Source organism: Ptychodera flava, chromosome 6 (genome assembly GCF_041260155.1).
Source record: "Ptychodera flava strain L36383 chromosome 6, AS_Pfla_20210202, whole genome shotgun sequence".
In the NCBI taxonomy this organism is placed as follows: domain Eukaryota; kingdom Metazoa; phylum Hemichordata; class Enteropneusta; family Ptychoderidae; genus Ptychodera; species Ptychodera flava.
The window spans coordinates 44,177,078-44,193,542 of record NC_091933.1 but is presented as its reverse complement, the minus strand read 5'-3'; the positions used below and the strand labels follow the sequence as shown (position 1 = coordinate 44,193,542).

General features: G+C 36.7%; 1 protein-coding gene across 1 annotated transcript; it reads right to left on the bottom strand.

Annotated features, from left to right (window-relative positions):
• Positions 1 to 777: 777 nt before the first annotated feature.
• Positions 778 to 11,974, bottom strand: LOC139135913 (plexin-A1-like). Its single transcript, XM_070703690.1, has 13 exons — positions 11,909 to 11,974; positions 5,509 to 5,667; positions 5,203 to 5,327; positions 4,808 to 4,926; positions 4,595 to 4,660; positions 4,210 to 4,278; positions 3,836 to 3,902; positions 2,981 to 3,061; positions 2,544 to 2,716; positions 2,182 to 2,314; positions 1,829 to 1,963; positions 1,472 to 1,546; positions 778 to 1,288 (listed from the first exon to the last, which is right to left on the bottom strand). The coding sequence occupies exons 2-13, from the start codon at positions 5,663 to 5,665 to the stop codon at positions 911 to 913; spliced, it is 1,578 nt and encodes a 525-aa protein (XP_070559791.1). The 5' UTR covers positions 5,666 to 5,667; positions 11,909 to 11,974; the 3' UTR covers positions 778 to 910.
• Between the last annotated feature and the right edge of the window lie 4,491 nt (positions 11,975 to 16,465).

Here is a 16,465-nt window from a genome sequence, read left to right as displayed (position 1 = left end):
CGCACTATGGAGCCAGTCAACTGTCACTAGCTTTCTCAATAACGAATCTGGTTTCCCCTCTTCGAGGCAAGAGGACTATCACAAAATTAATCGGAAGGGATACATAACAACAAACGACTGATGAAGGGGCCTCACTTTTGGTTGCGAAACACCGTTAAGACGAATAACTCATACATAAAAAAAATTGTCGCGCATCGTCCAATTTGTCCCGCAAGTAATTAGGGGAATTACGAGTTGAGGTACCAGTCTGGATTGTAGTGCTTTCAGTAACTGAAGCTAACACACAAAGATGTTGATTGTAGCACAACCTTAGATCTTTATTTAAGATGACTCGTGACACCCACGTCTAAAGCTCTGATCTGTCTTGTACATTCGCTACCAAGTTATATATCTCTTCTAAACTTACATAATTACTATGGAAATCACGTGGTAGTTTTCCCGCCAGTCTTTGATTGTTTTAGATTAAATAAGATCACACCATGGAATATCCCGTACTCGATTGTTCTCATTCAACGTCTATAAAAAGTTAATACCACAGGGAAAATACATCAACAAAAAGTATTGACAGAAAAGTGAACACGTGAGTTTATGTTTCTGATCGCGAGACTTGTAGACTTACTTTTACCTAGTTTATAACCATACAATGAAATTATTTTATGTACGTATATTATTGAAATGTCGACTCCGCGTAAAAAATTTCCCTGTTCGTAAATCATGCTTCTCAACAAGAACTTTCTAAGGGACAATAGCTGAAAACATAATATACAAACAGAATAATTAATGCCTAATGTACAATAGAGACATTGGTTCCCTTCATGACTTTGAGTAGAAGATATTCCTCACTGTCGAAACTTACAGTCTGAAGAGATTAACTAAAGGCTTTATATTTATGTTGTTAGTGTTTCTAATGCTATTTGTCGATCGGATTCGGTGAATCCTTTCCAGTTAGCTGAAGCTGTGTATATTCTGACGCTGGAATTAGTTCAATTTCCTGGTACTGTGATTTGGGTTTTCGAATGGAAAGTTTTGTGTTCTTTGCTTTGGGATCATGTTGAAGCATCTCGTACTGAGCTTTAGGTTCCAGGCACAGGTCTTGGTAGTCTTGGGCTCGGCGAGGAAATGATTGATGAAGAATTTCATACTGGACAACTGACCTTGGCTCCAGTGATTCGTACTTGCTAGGTATCTGCTCATACTGATGTTCAACCAAAGAAGATATCAATTCCCTTAACGTACTTGTATAATCTTCTTTCTCGCAATGCTCGTCACTTTCCAATGCTTTCATAATCTGTAAAAAATGAACGGTGGCAGACTAAAAACATAAGATAAAAGAAGCTGTTTACTGACATTCTTCCACGCTACAAACATCATCTGGCTCTTGCATATATGGGAGTGAAGAGTAAAACCTATAAATGCGACGACAAAAACTGACCATTAAGAACTAAATACTGAAACTAAACAAGCAACATACCTCCTCATTAAATTCGATTACAAACTTGAACAGTTCATCAAGGGCGGCTAGTCTACCAAATGAGATATTCAGGTCCTACAAGTACGAAATAATTACTCAAAGGTAAATGATAATAAGCTTGTCGCAGTCTGACATCTGTAAGTGATTTTACATTACACTGATAGTATGCCATCAGAATGAAACATATTTGTCACGGTGACTACGATATTACAAGACAAACTGTTTGCATCCTTCTTGGAATCGACATGTTTTAAGAGTAATGATCATGAACGTTTATTGTCAAAACTTTGATGTTTTGAAGATACATCAAAATAACTCCGGAAAGGAACCTACTCTATGACATATTAAACAACCAACCTGGAAATGTTCATGAACATATAGCTTGAGATCGTCTTTCTTTACACTGGCTTGATCTTTCACTTCTCTGAAACACCTTTGAAGTTGTGCCTTGCATGACGAAATTTCTTCGTGTAGCTCGGTAAAATTCACATTCTTCAATTGCAAGAACAGACGGTAAACATCTAATCAGATACTTAAAATCCATTTTCGTTTCATAAGAAATTGTAAACATTTTTTGTGTATCTTTGTCAGAAATAATAGTAAGTTGGTTGAACTTAATTGTTATAACATCGTACTTAACTTACACGCAAAGGGTAATTTAAAAACAAATTAAAATATAGAGTACCTATAGGCTTTGAAAAATTACATACCGTATTCTCAGAGCAGATCTCAGTCAGAGCATTTACCAGATCTTCAGCAAACTTTTCAGTATCATCGACCAACTCAAAGTCAAATAAATCCTGAGGATTGCGCAATATTTTGGTCCATAATGGCAAATGCAAACTGTAACGAAAAGAATAACAAGTTTGAATGGAAGTTACCGTTCTTTCTGCTTCATTATCGCTACTACTGGTTTGTAGTAAGGATCTGATACGATATTTGTAAGTTTATATAGATATTGTTGTCAAATGTGACATTTTTCCATAATTCTATGGGAGTATTATGCAAATATCTTGTTAAGAGTTTCAATTCAAGTAAAATAGAATATGAAAACCGACTTTATTCATTTTACCTGTCACATTTCAATTTCTGATTCATGTCTCCATAATCGATACCACATTCTTCAGCAAGACTGTCCAGGAAGTCAAACATGTACTTAACGGGAACAGGGTATTTAGAATGGCGTTGTATATCCATCGTCAGCATTTGAACAAAGACTGACTTTATCTTTTGTTTAACTGTATCCTATTTTTGAACAAACAAGAGCGGTGATCTTTAGGAATGTGCAACTACTTATGGAAAAAACAGCTTGCATGACACAAAGATATGTCTCTGTGTGCGTGTCACTCCTTTCAGAAATATGGAAAAGGATTGATTGTAACGACACTTACCTGATCAGACTTCTCTGATGAGATAAAAAAAACATTCAGTGATGACGAAATAGACTTATCAAGTTTTCTACATTTAATGTAACGTGATAAGATGTTATGAGCAATTAAGCTATCCTACCTTGAGTATGTTACCAGGCTTCTTGTCGACTTCCTCCTGTATTGCTTGAAATAAGGAGAGGATGGATTTTCCGATGGTCGTCTGTAACAAGCAACCCAAATGTTATACGCGTGGAGAAAATGTTAGTCTTTATTTTCGGTATATATTGCCGTGCGCTAGATTAAGTAAACTCAAAATATTTAACAATTTCAAAACACAGAAAACGTCTAAGTCGCAGGAAACTTTGGTCCATCCATCCATTGGTTGGTTGATAGACACCATGAAGCATTCACACATTCATGAAAGAGTTACGAAGCATTGTGCCTGCATGTTTGCTGCTTTCGTTTTCAGTAAAGAAAATATTTCTGATGACGAAACAATCATAATATGTAAAGAATTACCAGATCTACCAGGGACGCACATGTTGCTAAGAATACACTTCATCACTATTATAATTGAATAAAAATTTACAATGTCTACAGCAATGATTGGCACTTTTATATGCTATCCCACATCATTTGGATGTAAGAGATCTCTGTCCATGCAGTAGTTTCTCAGCAAATGTTATTTCAAGTATTGCATATCTATTCACCATCTTCGCCGAACATTTGGATAATAATATATCATTTAGGCAAGAATCAAAATGCCAACCAAGTGGAAGATAAAGTTTGTTGCTATACCCTTCGAGTGCAATAATTGTCAGAATCTAGTGTTAAGATACTATGCCTCACAACACAGTGTGCGACTTACTATATTTATGACAACTTTCAACTGAAGTGCCATTACCATTCACTGGCCTGCCATTGCCAGTGGAATATCACGCTCATAATTCTCGAGGACAAACTTTTATAAAAAATGGACTGTCTGTGAACATACCTTGATGTAAGGATAAAGAGTAACTGCGAACCAGATAGCCAATAGCTTTTCAGTGATGGAGTCATTTCTATGAATAAGAAAAACCAGTCCATCAGTTTTAGCAAGACCTGGTGACCCTGCAACGTTTTACAAACACGCGTGATCCATTTGTGTCAGTCTGTTAACTAACGTGTTAATTTTAAAGATTATTAGCAGACTAGTAGCTGTAGGTAATTTGAACTCTACAATAAATGCCTATCAGATGATATCAAATGACGACCTACATGTATTCCGATGGCATATCACAAAGCTTTCAAGAAAGATTTAACTATTGTACTTTAATGTGTGCGTTTTCATTGAGTTGTAATTGTAAATTACAGTAATGTTAGTGATACCTCCTGAACACAGACATCTTGGCCATGCGGGCATTGGTAACAGCGTCAGCCAATAACACTTTTAAAAGTCTGAGTCAAATGGAAATTTAAAAAAAATCATTAGACGGTCTGATGTGTAACATGTGGGACGGCACATTTTCGATAACTTTTAGGATATAAGTAGTTGCTATATAGGCTGGACAATCAGAGCAGTGCATGAAATTTCACGACGTTATGTGCAAACGTGTTCATAGTACAATACTTCAATACCATCACTATGATTGTTACCACCACCACAGTCATCATCATCAAAATCATCATCATCATCATCATCATCATCATCATCATCATCATCATCATCATCATCATCTCCTTCACATTACACAAAGTGTATCATTCAGCTAACCCGGTCAGATAATACATCCTCTCTTCTTTTTGGAGGACTACTGTGAGAAGACAGCCAACCACTTTCCTAGAAAGGAATGGAATATAGTTTTACTATAAGTGCAGGAAATCTTGTTTTGAGGAATTTCTCCATTCCATTAACATTTATTGGCAGGAAATACATCGAAAGACAAAGGAATAACCTCATTAAACAAGACACCGTTACAAAGCTTACTTTTGATCTGTCGTCATCCTACTTTGTTGTTCCAGGGTTCTGACGAAAGCAAGGCAGAAGGACTTGTCGACAAGTAGACAGTAGAACTTTTCCAAGCATTTACTGCGACTGTTGTCGTGCTATAATGTGCACAAACGCAAGTAAAAAGAGAATTAAGCTGAAGGCAACAAAATGCTGAACTACACGAACTCAAACTGGATGAAAAATTTATCTGCCTTTTATTTTGTAAACCCTGCACAAATGGATTGATCTTAATCATCCACACCAACGTTATGAAACGCAACACCTCACCACAACGCTCATTGCAGAACTATATTGACATTGTTTATTAAAAAAATGAAGACAACCAAGATCTCCCTGATCACAATACTCCAAGAGAAAATAACCACACTTACGTGCAAAGTCTTGTTTACAACTGCGTCACAGTTAGTGCATTCATCATATACCATGATAGCAGCATATTTACTGAATTCTGAGAATGGATGACCGGTCTGTTGACGCGGGGTAGAAGTCGATTTCACTGGAAGCGCAAAGAACCAATATATCAAATAATGATGCTATTCCGTATACTGTAAAAGAACTTCTTAAATCTGGAGAGGTTAATCTAATTAGAAGCATCAGCAATCTTTTATTAAAAAGATGATCCAGTACTGATATTTGTAAGAGTCTCCTTGAAAATTGTGTTAGCCTTGTTCTCTTACCTGGTGCTCTTTGGATGAAGGCAGCCCTTGCTTCAATTTTGATTTCAACTTCACTGATAAGTTTGTCCAGCTTTCTATTCCGGAGATAAGTAGTGAGGATTATTACCCCAGCCACAAGAAGGACTACGACGTACGCAATCACAAAACCGGCGATCATCCCTGCAAATACACAGGTGCAGCCAACGGAGCTATTCATCGAAAAAGCTATTCCGGAAGCAATTTTTGAGGGCAGGGGAAATTTTAATTTTGCTAGGGCAGGGGACATATTTTTAGGTGGCAGGGGAGCAAATTTTAGTTTTTTTGTCGGGCAGGGCAGATATTGGTTGATTGTCCTGGGGACAGGGCTCGTCGAAAAACGAGGAGAGGGGAATTAAGCTACTTTTAAAACGGGGACAGGGGAATTTTAGCCATGGTGTTTCCAGGGATGGGGACACAGTGCAAGTACTTATACCTTTTAAAGGTTACCCAGACTACTTAGCCTATCGATTGACCCCACATCTCGCTCTATGTACTGCGAGATGGAAACCAAATACAAGGCCACTGCAGTATGTGTCTGCATGGGAATGTTAATTTTCAGGGGAATTTTTTTTTTCAGGGCAGGGGAAAATCGACAGTTTTTTTTCATCACAGGGTAGGGTAGCTTCATGTCTGCAGGGGAAATGGAATGGCAAAATTTTGAGGGAATTTTTTCCACGGCAGGGGAAATCGGCATGTTTTTTCGCCACAGGGCAGGGGAGTTTCAAACATTCACAGTGGGGAGGGGAAACAGGCAAAAATATGTGGGGAGCGGGTAAAAATGAAGTTTGAGTGCGGCAGGGTAAGTCGAAAAATTTTCAATGGGAGGGCAAATTATGAACAGCTAATTGATTACCCTCTTGAATTAAAATTAGTAAGTTCACATTACTTGTCCTGTACAATATATCTTATCATAGTAAGGACCTCTTTAAGAATGCATTGTTCGTTGGCTGCACCTGAATACATTCAAGTCATGAGAGGTCATAATATATAAGGGATAAACTAATGTTTTATGTGGACGATGCCATAAAGCTTTCCAACACGGGCAAGTGATGTGAACAAAAACAGCTACCCTGTTACCACATTGAAGAATATTATCGCAGCTAAAAAAATTCAAATGCGTGTGTCTGTCTGCGTTGTACAATCATATTTTATGTATTTTTGTACCGAACGTGCCTCATCATGTCATGAAAAACCATTTCGTGCACAGAGGCGTCGCTTTTAGATCTCGTCATCGTATTCATATGTTTCTTTCTATATTTGTTATTTCATATGTCTACAACATACGACTCTTGTTAGTCCCATTTGACATTTTTTATTTAATAGTTAACGCTAAGCAGTATCAACTGATTTATTTCGCTTGCATGTAGAAGTGCAAGAAAATATTCTTTACGATATCATTTTCTAGACACATTGATATGGAATTGAAAAAGGATATAATTCTAAACAGTAACTTTAAAAGTGATGTCACCATGCTATTTTTTCAGAGAATTATTTTTTCACAAAAGAACCTGCACAAAAATGCGGACTCGGTAGTGTTCGCGGTGTTTTTTGATATATTTTTTTATTAAAATGTATCATTGAGTGCGTTTAATGCATTCTTAGCAACACACATTTTCATATCGTACAATCAAAAAGGTATTTGGAATGAAATCTTTTACAAATCTACTCGACAGTAAATAGCAATAGTTTAGTATTGATCAGATGCCTTCCTGTTTTGTAGGGCTGAAGATTTTAACGTAAAAAAGTGTCGAACATCGCAAAGTCCAAGAGTATGGCGTATCTTTTATACGATGCACTTCAAAAAGTACGACAAGAAGTCTGCTTCTTCAATCATGTTTCTTTTCTTCTTACCTGCAATATGTGCAATTATGAATCGCATAGAAAATTACACAATTCTCTCTTTTGCGTACTAAGATTCGATGGCTTTGTTTAGTCGTAGAGTATGTTACAGCATGGAGGTAGGAAGAGACCTACCTCCATGGTTACAGGAAACAAATATTTTTCAAGTTCGTATGCGACTCTGATTTGACATCAGCCCGAGCCAAACTAGGTGCAGCTAACCAGTTGTAACCATGGATGTTGTTGTGTATATGATTCTACCGGTATAGAAACACAGTTGAAAAAGTATCTCACAACACATTCATTGTCATTGCTGATGATATATCATGGGTGGTGGCATGGAGTACATGTAAATTTCCCTTAGTTTTGATATGTCTGTAAGTGTTCTCATGCCTCATGACAGTCAGAAGTGGTGACAATGCTTATTTCATTAAAATGAAAAGCAATTACATGTACTTGCCATAAATGCGCATTTCGAAAAATAAAAATGTCATTTTAGTTCTGCCTGTGTAAGATTAAAAGTAAGTGCACCATTCCTTAACCACTTTGCCAAAGGTACACGCAGGAAAATGAAAACGATGTATAATAATGCCAACTTTGGCTGGATTATTTTATCACATAAGTCCACTTTGGACGTTACTTCTCTATTTGTGCCATATGTCTGAGTAACATTGAAAGTTGCTTCAGCATAGTCGCATGCAATGAAAAGAGGAACCATTGTCATAGATTGATATCGATAGTGACGATTTTAATAACTTGTCGGCTAACATCAGAACCAGACAGCTCAAGGGGCGGCGTCTGTAATGTCTTAGTTCCTTCCATGCTGCGATTATTTATTTGTCTGGAAATACGGTGGGAAGTGTTTGGTCACTGTTTGTTAATGCCAGAGTTTTTGTCAAGGTTGTTCTGTTATACTCTCCTCCAAACAGTTTCATGATGTTGATACACGCAAACATGGCTGGCGTGTATTGTTTACGGGCTGCCATTTACAGTTATGTCGGGAGTTTTTGCGCCTTTGATGCAGATTCAACACAAACATAATTTCCGAATGTAAATACAGTATTTGACTTGGTGATGTATTGCCTTGAATGGAAGTGATTGTTGGACCGGTTTAATGTCATATTGAAATGGAGATATGATCTCAATGTACCATTGCACCTCCACCTTCTCCTCTAATCTGCAACTTATGACATCTTTACAGTGATTTTGATGTTTACATGTGGTCCTAGTTATATTCCAAAAAGCAGATCGAGCTCTTTGGTGACTAGCCTGTCGATACAACCTATAGTGAGTGCAGTGTCTCTGTTATTGTTGACAATCGGATCCAAGTTTTGACAAGAAGTCATTTGTCAAGTGACATGTCATATCATATACAGTGCACTGTATGTGCATGGCTAACACTTTGTATTTCGACATACTTCAGTGTCAAAAGCTACTGACAGCATCTTTTCAAGAGGTTTTGAATGGTTCACAAAAACGAGAACAGAAAAATCTGTCTAGCCCGGTCTACACTCTACAAAACGAAATAGTTCTTTGATGATGCATGTTTAGCAATAGTGCGAACAGTCGCCATTTTGTATCAAACGAAGTATGAGTTACTCTTTTGACTGTTAGTTCCACCACAGCCCCTCAGCACTGTGATTCTACATAAGTTTCGCGTCGCAAAAGGCTTTTAATGCTGATAAAGGAATAATTTTAAAAAGCCTGTCTTTTGATGGCTAGTCGACTCAAAAGATTCACACTCACATTTATTTGAAACCTGTATGTGCTTGACAATGTTTTGATATGCCCTACTTTGAATTCACAGAAATTTGAAATCATAATTAGGGACTGGACACAAATTACAGGGGGGGGTGGATGGGCCGGTGTTTTTTGGGGGTGGGTTGCCATTTTTCGCGATAGCATTTTTGAAGGGTCATAAAATTTTGTGCAAGCTTATGGGGGAGGGTCACCTTTTATATGCATCAAAGCTGAAATTGCATGTGCACGTATTAAAGAATATGGAATACTGAAAAAAGAAAAAATACCTCCTGGCACTTTCATTTTCTGTCATTTCCATTTTTGGCATGCCCTTCGGGCGCAAGTTCAAGGGTATAATAAACAATGTATTGATGATCCAAGCAGCCACATTGATTTAAGTTGTCATGATTTCTACTTATTCAACTCCTCTACTGTACATATAAACTGTACTCTATAATGACGCTTTCAAAAACAATTTGGGAGATCACTTATTTGATATCATTCTCCCATTGACAATACATTGGGTATAGGTCGGTGTCAAATGTTCATGAAGCTGTATGATACATTTTTCATTTTTTGAGGACATTGACAGAATACGAACTATTCAGAATAGTGCAAAATGTCATCAATAGGAACTGGAAGCTTCAGGTCGAACAACTTTTGAATAACAATTTAGGATCAGATAACCTATGAGTTATTTGTAGTTTCCTCATAGCCTACAATGTATAGTGAATCAACATTTGGTGAAATTCCAAAATCAAATTTCTTGCACAAGGATAAGGAGGAGGGTCACTAATTTTTGTGCATGAACTTTGAAGGGTCACTATTTTTGATGCAGCCGTGTTTCGAAAAACACCGCCCCCACCTGTAATTTATGTCCAGTCCCTTACAACCATCGTCGTGGCAGACGTCGGTCAAGCTTGGTACTCCCTACACTTACATAAAAAAGCATCATCAAAATCGACATCGCCTATTAATTCCTTGATAAGCAAAGTATGACTGGCGCTTTTTGATACACTTCTTTGTGCATAGTCACTCACAAAGTGATAAAGAATCTTTTGATAATAAGAATTCCACTGTTGTAATATTCATATGAACAGTTTGACAAAACCCTATGGATGTTGCATACGCGAGCGCATGTTACGAGTTTGCCTTCAATTCATAAAGCCCATAGTTTATACTGTTATTTGCGTGACTTCCGGTTGAATATTGCAAAGCGTAGGTCATTTTGTGTGTTTTAGTGGAGAGGTTAAATCCGGATCGGAATTAAAGAGGCACTCCCACTTGGTAACATTTTTAAAACACATTTTTCTAATGCCAACGGTCGATATTTGACGTGGCTACTCTGCGCGGATCGCGAGATATCGATAAAAACATGTCATTTCCCGAGCGTATTTTTCACATCCCGAAGTTTTACGATCGTTTCTGGTTATGACCCGAAATCCCCGAAAGTGTGTTGTTGTGCTGACTGACGATATTCTAAGGAGTCCAAAAACGTTCGAACGACGCAATTAATTTACCTCCTATTGCGATAACTTTATATACATCATTATCAATGCCTTTACCTTTGGTAATTCTTTTTTGAAAAGTTCTCCTTAGTTTTTGTCGTTTTCATAATTCTCAATCAGTTGTATTAAATTTTTAAACAATACCACATAGATATCAGTTTTTACGTGTAAAATATATGTTGCCTCTGATGACTACATTTTGTCGTCTGCCACACAGTTACGCGTGGTTCGATACATAGCGGCCGCAGCGTGTGGTATGCGCGCATACCACGCGGCGGCCACTATGCATACTATGTATCAATCTGATTAAAATCAGATGTAGAGTACGGCGACGTCTTCTTATGCGTACGCGGTATTCTCTCGTTGTCGCCTCGTAGTGAGAGGCGACAGCGAGAGAATACCGCGTACGCATAAGAAGACGTCGCCGTACTCTACATCTGATTTTAATCAGATTGACTATGTATCAACCGCACCTATCTGTGCTAGTCACCTATGCGAATTTTGGTGGAATCAGCAAACTCTGCTTTTTGTTTTTTACCGAGTCAGTAGGACTCTTGCTTTCTCCCATGGGACATGACCGCTCACCGACGCGAGTGGTACTGCTGTGGCGTACAGCAGCCTCAGCGCAGACTCGTACTCCATAGCTTAGTTGACAATGGCCCCAGCGCCGAACGTTCTATGTTCGGAAGCTGAATTCAGGTAGGCCACCGGAATTCAAACTTTAACTTTTTTGAGGACATGTTTTTATCGATATCTCGCGATCCGCGCGCAGTCGCCATGTGAAATATCGACCGTTGGCATTTAAAAAAAATGTGTTTTAAACATGTTACCAAGTGGGAGTGCCTCTTTAATTTGTCAAATAGGCCTATAAACATTGCATATTTTTACTCAGTGTATTTTTGTGCAGGCAAATATATCGTATTTCAACGTACTTTGGCGTAAAGAAGAAAAATGTACTGCTTCTGGGACAAAAATAATGAAAACATCGTAAAGGGTAAAGCTCTACTTCTTTAGGATTCTTCAAATTGCAATTAAACGATCATTGAAACAATCAGTTGCAATAGTCTAAAAAAAGTTACACTTCCTCGAACATATATTGCACAGTGCTGCAAGCAGTCGCCATTTTGTTTTCAACGCATTCAGTCGTCCAGCTTCCGCGTTCATTTTATATGTAAGTTCTGAGTGCAATACATGTCCCAAATGCCTCAAAGTATGTAAATCAAAACACTTGTCACCTGCTGGCGTGCCTACAAAATACATACACATAATTATGTCATATATGATTTGAAACCTACCGTTTTCTGTGAGCTTGACAAGTATTAGTAATAATATCCCGTCCACATAGAATATTTGGATCAAAGCCAAACATACCTGATGTTATTGAAGGGTCAGACTTGTAAGATCGTGTTTACAACATACGATACCATACGGAGGCAAGGCGCTCATGCACTCATTTTGGGCGATGCATATGAAGCATGGTCGTGTGTTATACTAGTATAGATCACAGTCTCTCTACCGACCAGCCATGCGGTAAGGGGTACCCTCATTCAAGAAAATTTGGGGGTGAAATACATGGATACAGCGTTCTCGCATACAAGTACCTGGTATAGCTAGCTGCAGTACGTAAAGTAGCTTTAGCGTATCGTCTTTAATCAATGCAAAAATTACTACTTTCTTTTTCCTTTACTTTTTGAATTCATGTACAACTCAACATTTGTTTAATTTCTTTATTATTATTCTATATTCATCACTCGACTTTTTATGTTTCTTTCTATATTCTATTCTGAATGCAATTGTACAACTAAACATTTCTTTCGTCTATTTAAATTAATTGTTGCGCCGGCGGCTTACTAACTACGCATGCGCAGATTTATAATGTACTATGCTAGTACTCGGAAGTGTACCTGACGTAATTCATGGGCGCCGCCATGTTTTTTTTAGTGCTCATAAGAAATAAGGAGCTCTTCCTCCTTGTTTGTGTCTGTTTGTTTGTGTTTGTTTATTTATTTTAACAACAGCGAAAAGCTGTTTTGTTTATATTTGTCAATAAAGAGCAGTTTATTTATTTATTTATTATTTGTTTGTTTGTTTATATGTATTTCCGAGGGTTAGGGTTAGGCTTAAGTCACTCCCTCTATATTACCAGTCTGATAATATAGAGGAAGTGACTTAACCCTTACCCTAACTAACCCTAGCCCTACAGTTCAACATTATTTTATTCTTCTAAATTTCATCTTACAATTTAAATTAACATAGTCCCATTTTGCTTTTCGAAATGTGATGTTACACTTGTCATGAAGGTTCAATTTGATGGTTGCATACTCACGCAAGAATTCATGTTAGAGCGACCTCTATCGATGTCATTCGCAAATAGCTCTATTTACATCAGTACACAGTCTGCATATTTAATTATCCTGTACCTATTAAGGATGAAGAAACAGTAACAATGGCAAAAAGTCTCAAATCTGCAATTTACACTCATTCCAAAACAGCATCTGGGGCATACTTTTTGGCAAAATTTGTAAACACAGAACATTGAGTGATTATACTCATACTCTAACTCAGAGAAAAATTTTATTAAAGTTTCCTGCTTTGTTGAAATGTTGTGTCTGGCTGCATCAACGGACAAAGTGTTCAACATTTTACCCATTAAACATCAGTTTTGTTATTTTTGGAACAGCAAGCTGGGCTACAGAGCTTGTTTCATGCGGGCACCAGATGTGTTTGTGATCAACACCAAGTTAGTTTTACAAGGTCAGAACTAATTTAGAAATGTATGATCCTTTCATTGTTCAAATTTTTCGAAGGTGTTAGGTCCTCTATGGCTGAAAGCTGCAATATTTAATTGTCTATAGAAATAAATGAATTGCAAAAAAGGAGTTGTATATGAGCTAAAATTTGCTGATTAAACAAACATTACTACAATATCCTATTGTATTCTCATAAATTAGTTCCAGTCATGTCGAAAACATGTCTGATTCAATTTCCTTTTAGTCACAATCTCAGCTTATTAGTACTGTATTTGTTACACAGAAGTTTCAGAACCTGGCAGATTCTTGACTTGCTCAAAGTCTGTGGCAGATAAATATCTAAACAATAAATTGAGGGAATAAACTTCAGCAGACTGTCACGCTAAGTAGGCTGTTGAGTAGATGATGGGCTGAACGCCAACTGCTGCCGAGAAAAGCCAGGCGACTGGGGCTAGGCTAGGCAGATTCCTAGTATCTAGTCTAGTTGTTTCCAGTTTGCAGAAAGGCTGCCTCAAATTTATAAACATAGGGCCAAAGTCCCTGAAGCTACTACAGACATGGATACAAAATTAAGTATTTCCTGACTGTATGAAATTATCTCACAAAGGTCATCCTAGGGACTTGTAAACCAAATATTAAAGCTGTCTGACCAGCAGTTTTGAAAAAAACAAGTGACTCAACAGTTGACAGACCTCTGCTGTGTTATGTAGAGAATAACCTTTTGTGACACATGTATTGATGAAGAAGCTAAGGTGGATATCTTTGATAGCTCATTTCAGGATGGCCTGACCAAAAATGGGGAAAAAATCCGTAAAAATACAGATTTGCATATTTCATCACAATTTTAACAAATCTACTTTGGGTTATCCCTAGGGACCTGAATAGCAAATAACAAAATTGTCTGACCAGTGGTTATGAAGAAGAGGTTTTTTACCAAAAACGCCTTTTTTGGCGCTAATTTGCATATTTTCAACAATATCAAAAAATTATTAAAATAATCAAAATCATATATTTTATCCATACAACAAATATCAAATCAGTAAGTACTGCAGTTCTCAAGATATTTGAGTGGACGGACGCCTCACAAACGGACATACATACATACATACATACATACATACATACATACATACATACAGACTGACTGAGGGTGGACGCCGGATGGATACCCGTCCCAATAGCTTCTATAGACTATATTAGTCTATAGTAGCTAATAAACGAGAGTTAATTACATTCTAATTAAAGTAAAAAAGACTTGCTTAAATCAAGATTTACGTCATAAAAAACAGCATATCTGTCAGGTTATAAAGAATCTTAAGCTGGTTATCTTTATCAGTATTTTCATCCTATTAACCAAGCAAATTTTAACTTTCAAATCAACATTGTAAGTAAGTTCTGTTGAATAAGTTGAGACTGTACGTACTCAGAGAAAGCACACTGAAGAGACAAATGTTTGAAACTTAAGAAGTTAAAGGTCATCAAAAGCAATATAAGGAATCATGTAACACTTTCATTGCACTATTTACACAGATTGCATAATTGCTATAAATAGCACATGAGGAATCTTACAGCCCAGCTTTACCATAAAAACCCTATCACTTTGACCACTCTTTTAATTGACCACTCTATTTTTTCCTAATAAAGTAATTTTATTTTATCCTTACCAAGTCAACCATGAACGGGAATTGGAACTTTCTCTATCTCTATTTATTTGACCACCCTGTCATGACAGACTATTATGAGCAATTTCTTTTAGATAACATATAGAGCACAATAAATGACGGTTAATATGTCAAAGTTGGGATTCAGGAAAGTTGCCTTTACATGTTTTAGTCCTCCAAGATGGTAAGCATTTCACTATGAACTGTCAAAAAAGTTGAACTTTCTGATAATTCTACACTAAAATTATTTTGGCTTTGATCATTTCCTAATTAATTCAATTATTTTAAATCATATTATTTACTTTTTTGTGGTTGAATTGATAGGGTTTATACAGTACAAGAATCACATACAATGTAAGTCAAATTTTGACCAAAAATGACAAAAAAATTCCTTAAAAATACACATTTGCATATTTCATCACAATTTGAACAAATCTACGTTGGGTTATCCCTAGGGACCTACCAAATAACAAAGCTGTCTGACCAGCGTTTATGAAGAAGAAGATTTTTTACCAAAAACGCCTTTTTTGGCATTGATTTGCCTATTTTCAACAATATCAAAAAATACCGTCAATGACGCTGTACCTTCTCTAATGTGTGGCCAGGTCAGGTAATTGGTTGTTGGCATGGAGTTGTTGGTAAATAGTTGATGATGTAGGGGCATGAGGTGGGATATGGACCCAAAGAACCCAAAAGATGATTAAATACATCAATCAAAAAAATTCTAAGCTACAGTATAAACTGCCTAAAGATAGTTCAATGTGGAAAAAAAAGTTAAATAATTCAGAAATAAGAATTAACAGTCCAAAATAGTAATGACGCACTTCCCTACTGACCTGAGTGCATGTGAAATACACAACCTGGCATCTGTAACTTAAATGTATACCAAGTGATCATTTTAAGTTACTTTTAACTGTTTTTAATGGATTTTCCAAAAAGTCCTGTGGAAATGATGAAAAACGCTTATCTGGTCTTGTGTTTGTAAAACCTCATGGCTGATAATTGTCATAGTATTGAAAAAAAATTGAAAGTGAAGAAATAACTGTTTTTTAATAGGCATATTTTCCTTGAAATACATGACCGTGTAAAGAATATATGCTAAAAGTGTTTAAGAGTAAATTTCTTTTCAAAAAATATTTTAATCTGTGACCAAAGGATTTTATTCTTTGAGTTTACAAATTCACATTGCAATTTGTTCAATCATCTTGTTCAGTGAAACATTTATAAAATGACTGAAAAATAAAAAAAATTGGCAGAATTCCAGTCTTTGTGATGTAAAATTATGGGTTGACATCACGATAATTGTTAATCTGTTCAAAGTACTGCTATACTATAATTTAAAAAAGAAAAGTTCATGCAGAAACGGTAACATATATTGTCCGCAATGTAGTGTTAATTTTGACTTTACATCAAAATATGCCTTTGCTGGATACCAAATATA

Coding starts and splice junctions, on each gene's coding strand:
- LOC139135913 (XM_070703690.1), bottom strand. CDS start 5,665: ATGATCGCCGGTTTTGTGATTGCGTACGTCGTAGTCCTTCTTGTGGCT. Junction 2,315..2,543: donor CAGAAATTGAAATGTGACAG/GTAAAATGAATA, acceptor TTTTCGTTACAG/TTTGCATTTGCCATTATGGA. Junction 1,547..1,828: donor ATGTTCATGAACATTTCCAG/GTTGGTTGTTTA, acceptor TCGTACTTGTAG/GACCTGAATATCTCATTTGG.